At 29.9% G+C, this 6789-nt stretch overlaps 1 protein-coding gene across 1 annotated transcript in view; it reads right to left on the reverse strand.

Annotated features, from left to right (window-relative positions):
* LOC126890140 (cytochrome P450 6j1-like) overlaps positions 1–905 on the reverse strand; it is a 45974-nt gene extending 45069 nt beyond the window's left edge. The window contains exon 1 of the mRNA XM_050658990.1: positions 587–905. Coding sequence (XP_050514947.1) covers positions 587–905 — 319 coding nt within the window. The remainder of the gene's footprint in view (positions 1–586) is intronic.
* Positions 906–6789: the final 5884 nt, after the last annotated feature.

Here is a 6789-nt window from a genome sequence, read left to right on the forward strand (position 1 = left end):
TTCGTACAGAGACAGAGGAATATAAGATGGGTCACCATGTATATATTACTTTTTCACAGACCTAATATAAGCGCATATTAAAATAATTGTTTGTTACTACTTACCAGGAAAATCTCCATCATGTTTCTTTTGTAAATCATTTACTAGATCCACCATGTTGGCCGGTTTTCCATTATATTGCTTCCGATATTCCATGGCTTCCAAAAAAGTTTTTTCAAAATAATTCATGACTGAATTTTGAAGAAAGTTTACTTTCAAGAACTTTACCAAACTGGGTTTGAAAAAATAGAAACTCTGTATAACTCCGTTTCTTACACTAAATTCAAATATTCGATGAACGGAGCTACCATTTCAGTGGTAAAATGGCCCGCTATGAATTTTGCATCTACGGGGTCAGAAATAGTCTCTAAATATTCAATAAACCTCTTATTTATTAATTCTATATCTGCAAAATACGTTTTTATCATTGTAGAACTAAATATTGGAGACATTTTTCCCCGTGTATACTTCCATGACTCTCTTTTTTGAAAAAAGATAAATTTGGACAAGTGATCATGGTGAGTAGCAAGTGCAGCACTTCTATTACCAAACGTGTTAAAATCTTTTATCAATATATCTTTAACTAATTTCGGTGATTTAACTACCAGAATCGGTTTATCAAAAAGAAACATTCCAAAATATGGTTCGTCAGTCTCATCGTGAAGCTTTTTCACCAATTCATATAAAGGTAATTTGAATGTAGCAACATCGTAAAGACTGCCAAAAAACGGAACTGGTTTTGAAGTATACACCCCTCGCTTTTTCCAATAGTCAAAATGTCTAGTGAAATATTTGTATCCAAGAAATATTATTCCAATACAAAATATTACAAAATATAGCAACCATACAGAATTTAGAAAAGACATCTATCTGCAACAGAAAATATTTATATTTTTATAATTTTACTCGTAAAAAGAAATAAATAATTGTCAAATATTGTATTCCCCAAGGAATATAATGTATCCAAATGTTATGACGGGTGGTTATTTCAGGACAAGGGCGTAACAGAGGCCCCCGCAGCGTGAAGCTTGCGGGGGCCGCAGTCGCACAGAGGCCCCATTTTGTCGTCTGATATTATGTAAAAATCTGTTATAGGTATATGATTTAACTTTTTGTGTTTAAATTTGGAAACGTAAATTTCTAAATAGGCGTACTCGGCAAGTGAATCATCTCATATCTAGAAACTTAATCCTTTCCGGTCTCACGAACTTTTATGGGTGCGACAATAAACTATAATGCCTTGTACGTGACTATTGAAAGATTTGAGAATTGCAATTTTAGAACAATATTTCTAAATCTAGAAATTGGGTTTCTCTATCTTTACCTACGTTTAGTATTTCGATAAAATTATCCAGAGGCGTAACAGAGGCCCCCGCAGAATGAAGCTTACGGGGGGCCCCAATATATTAAGAGCCCCATCTTGTTGTCTAATATAATATGTAAAAATGTATACGAATTAATAAAATTGTAGATATATTCGCTGATTGTAGATAGTGCACGAAGATAGTTGTTCATCTCATAGAATAATATCTACTAATCTAATCGTTTATTAATTTTTGTTCTATTATTTTCTATACCAATAAAGACGAAAAATGTAAGTCGTCATAAACAATGCAGGAATACACCAATAGCTCAGTGTGGTATTATAATATCACCCTGTACAAAATATGTTTAAAACTCATTCAAAGTCATTAATCCATGTAGTATCTGTTCTTGTATCAATAACCGCAGGTAACATTGAATTGTCATGTTTTGTTATTATTTAAATGTGTATATAAACATTAACTCGGTGGAGAAAGATTATTGTACTCAGTATTTAATTATTGTACTAGGTCGTTACTGTTATATGTAAACACGTTGTTATAGTTAGTCATTGATGGACTTGAATGTAAATATAATGTATCTGAACCAAGAAAGAGAGTTTTAATTAGTTTGGACCTAAAAGGCATTATACATCACACTATTTAATACATGGCTGATCCTGCAGACTAGAGGAGGTCTTCTGAAAGGATCAGGGATGGCGGCACCAGCTTGGAAGTACCGACGGCGGAAAATGGACCAGACCAGGACAGGAAGAATGCAGAGAACCCAGTGAAAAAAGACACAAGTGATAAAATGTAAGTAAGAATGTCTATCTTTATTAAAAATGCTTCCCTCGTTTTATATTATTATTGAACATTGAATATTTATCTTTGCTGATTTTTGAATAATTTATGAAGTATCTATTTTTTTTTATCTATGAATTTTGAAATAGGAAGTGATTTTTGATTTGAATATTTTTATCAAAGTTTATTATATATGCTATTATTGAATTTTTATTGAATTTGAATTTTTATTGAATCTATTTGAAAATCTCTATCCGATTTCGATTTTTTTAGTACGGTTATTTTTGAATATTTTATGGAATATCGAATTTTTTTCAAAAATTTCTATCGAATTTTGAGATATGAACTGATTTTGAATATTTTTATCTAACTTTTGCATATGCTATTTTTGAATTTTTATTGAATTTTTTCGAATATGTATACTATTATTGAATTTTATTAGCAGTTGTTTTTGTTATTGATCTTTTAGATACATTTTTATCGATTTTGTGTTAAATTTTGTATGATGTGAACCTGAATTAATAATTTTTGTGTGACTAATGATATATAAATGATATTTTTTAATGAATAATGATTAGTGATGACATACGTTGATATAAGAGCTTAAGATAAACTTTGCTGTAAACAAAAAATACATTTTTAACGAACCGACCTGATGAGTCGAGATAAAGAATTTGGAGAAGAACTATATAGATAAGAAGAAGAACTAACAATATTATAAGCTAAATATTATGAGGCAACTTGAGACAATAAGAAACCCACTGCTCTTGTCAAATTGGGAAGGTACTAAGTGATTTATAGAAGCTTGAAAGCTTATTAGAGAAATAGAGAAATAGTGTTAGTAGATAGTAAGCAAAGGGACACAAAAAGTGAAGTTCTTAGAGAGATTAAATCTTTATTGTAGGTACAAGAGAGTTATTAGAAGTTTTTTTAGAGACACATATTAAAAGTTTTAGAGAGATTACATTTTTATTATAGGTACAATATTTTAAAGTTAGTAAGGCGTATATAAATAAATCAAAATAAGACTGAAATAATAAGATGAAATAGTAAAGTAACGTTAAATTATTTTTTTATATACTATTTAATAGAAGTTTAGGTAATATTTAGCTTAGCTTAGGAAGTATTAAAGTCGAGATTTTATTACAATTAGATTAGTTACGGCCTATAGGCACTAAAAGACTATTTAAAAGTTAGGATCAATTTCATTCACTGTGGACACTGTTTTGATGAAGTGAATTAGTGAACGGGAAAAAGGACGAAAAGACACGACGTGAAAGTACGTGAACTAGTAATAGGTTATAAAATACCAGTTTTAGTATAGGGAAAATATGAACTTTTGTGTAAAATAGGAAAAAGAATATACATGTTTAGGGAAAAATCGATTGATCTGAAATGTACCATGTTACAGTTAGTTAGGATAGTTAGGAAATTTAATTTTTGAAAATAGTATTAGGTAATCGTAAACACTCTGTGAAAGGGAAAGAGGGATATACACTCAGATATTCTTCTTCTCTTCTTAGGACTTTCTTTTTTTTTTTTAAACGGCGATGATAGACAATCAATCTTATTTTAAAAATATGTAATTTTAACAAAACGGGGAGGTGTGGTATTATAATATCACCCTGTACAAAATATGTTTAAAACTCATTCAAAGTCATTAATCCATGTAGTATCTGTTCTTGTATCAATAACCGCAGGTAACATTGAATTGTCATGTTTTGTTATTATTTAAATGTGTATATAAACATTAACTCGGTGGAGAAAGATTATTGTACTCAGTATTTAATTATTGTACTAGGTCGTTACTGTTATATGTAAACACGTTGTTATAGTTAGTCATTGATGGACTTGAATGTAAATATAATGTATCTGAACCAAGAAAGAGAGTTTTAATTAGTTTGGACCTAAAAGGCATTATACATCACACTATTTAATACATCAGTAAATGACAGTTTTGGAGTGAAATTATCAGCGTCACCACGGACGTATTTGCTTGACAATTTGGACTTAAGTTCTAGTTACTTCAGAGTTGGATTTTTGCCGTTGATTGCTTTTACTTTCGGGGGTGACACAACTCTTTGGGGTCAAAAACATAGGTTTAACCTTTAACTACCCGCGCATCAAGTTATAACATAACTACACGCGTGGCGTACTTTATACGCCACAAGAAAATACACTTAAAAACAGCGGATTTGTTTTTTTTTTGAAAAAATACACTTAGTTGTTTGTTATAAACCTTATTCGGCATCAGTGAATAATTGGAGTTCCTTCTTAGTAAGCCGATTGGGATTTATAACTGGAATCATGGAATAACTGGATTCCATGATAAATAAAATTAGTAATAAAAATTTTTTTGAAATGTGATTTTTTACAGGAGAAAAAGTATTGTTTATAAAGAAAAATATATTATGTGCCATAATGACTAAAAAACAATTGAAATATGAACTTATATTACTACTTATATTAATATAATCGTGGAGTATATCGTCCACCACCGGAAACAACAAACAATAAACTGGAAATTACGATCTTCTCAGAACGCCGATTATAACGAAACTAAAACCAAATTGTAAAGCACATTCCAATGATAGGTTAGAGAGATAAACAAGGTCAAAAATTAAATTTTTAAATATATTTGCAGTAGAATTCGTATATCTGGCGTACAAAATACGCCAGCGCGTGTAGTTAAAAGTTAAAATACGTCCGAAAATGTATAAATTGACTAATTATAAGCAACTTTTGTTCTATAGAGTTTCTTTATGTATGTTAATACTTTTTTTTGTTTATTTATGAAAATGTGTATTTTTGAACAAGAAAACAACGTTTTCAGACGGGGTTTTCGCAAATAACTCAAAAATAAGTAGGTATTTATCGAATTTAATATTAGATATCGAAAATATATTTGTAGCAAAAATGTAGCTTATAATATACAAAAGAATGGTGTACTTATTCATGAAATCTATCGACAGCAATAGCACAGTTGAAGCTCATGAAAAATTATTCTTATTCGTCCAATTCCAAATCTAATATTTCAACCTGAAATAACCAAACAATGAGCACTTTTCGGGAAAAACGCATTAAAACTTTTTTTAAATGTTTAAAGAAAAGCTTTATTTTAATTTTTTATAAAAGTTTCTAGCACCAAAACTATACGAGTTACGCTCAAAATAAAGTTGGCCCCTTTTTTGTTAAAAAAAAAATCGTGAAAAGCATTAGCGCTTTACCATTTATTTTAAATATTTATTGTTTATATGATCTGTAAGTTTGACCCGTTAAAATTCCTAATTTTTGAAAAACTATGGTTTCATGGTAAAAGAAGTTTTTTATTTCGGAAAAATGCTTTTTTTTCAAAATATCTTAAAAAGTATTAGTGATACGAAAAATCTCAAAGGGTAAAGAAATGTAGGTCTTGCTTTTATAAATATTTTGCCTTTATTTTGTTTTTCTGTAAGACAAAAATTGGTTAAGACGTGGCTGTTTAAAATTTGCATATCTCGTGATTAGTGACTCGTTCAAGCCCTTTCAACCAGAAACTTTTTAAAAATAAGCACTTTGAACCGGTAAAACTTACAGGTCATATAAAAAAGTTAAGTAATTTGTAAAGCGATAATGATTAGTTTCATTTGGGGTGCTAAATAGGGGGAGATTTTCACAATTTTTTTACCAAAAAATGGGGAAACTTTTGTAAAAAATAAAGCTTCTTTTAAACACCTTAAAAAAGTTCTAATAAGTTTCCCCGAAAATTATTTCATTTTTTGGTTATTTTACGTTGAAATATTTGATTTGAAATTTGACGAATAAGAGAAACTTTTCATGAGCTACAAGTTTTCTGTTACTGAGTCGATAGACTTCATTTTGTTTTATCGTTTTATAAGCTAGATACATTTTTGTTAACAATATTCGTTTCGATCGAATACTTACTCTTTGAGCTATTTGCGAAAAATCGCCTAAAAACGTGTTTTTTTTTTGTTGAACAATAAACATTTTTTTAGTCATAAATAACTCGAAAAGTCTTGAGTTGGCCACTTTCGTGGTGACACTGAAAATTACACGGTATCGCCATATTTTACGCTGATTTACTGGGCTGTAAATCAACGTAAAACACATATAGGTATTTGTTACACATGTCGCATTTAGTAATTTTTTAAAGGAGGCCCTATTTTCAATTCTGCGGGGGTGCCCGACGGACTTTGTTACGCCACTGTTTCAGGAGAACAGACTTAGTGCTGTGCCGCCAGGGGGGTATAAGTATAACGGTATTCTTTATTCAGATAGACCCTACCCAAATTTTTTATGTATTTTGACCTGTAGAACACGAATTTTTTGGGTAACAGTTGATTCGGATGTCGATAAGATTGTTATAAACAAAGAACTTGAGGAATTACATAACAGCGATTTTCTCAAAATAAAACATTTTTTTTGTATTTTGTGGGTCATCCATCCTAAGCAAAAAAAGTTTTTTTGTAGGATGCATAGTTTTCGAGATAAACGCGGTTGAACTTTCAAAAAATCGAAAAATTGCAATATTTGAACCCGAATAACTTTTGATTAAAAAATAAAATAGCAATTCTGCTTACCGCATTTGAAAGTTCAAGTCAAATTGTACCTGTTTTGATTATTTGCATTGCTAAAAAATAATTAT

Source organism: Diabrotica virgifera, chromosome 8, assembly GCF_917563875.1.
Source record: "Diabrotica virgifera virgifera chromosome 8, PGI_DIABVI_V3a".
In the NCBI taxonomy this organism is placed as follows: Eukaryota; Metazoa; Arthropoda; class Insecta; order Coleoptera; family Chrysomelidae; genus Diabrotica; species Diabrotica virgifera.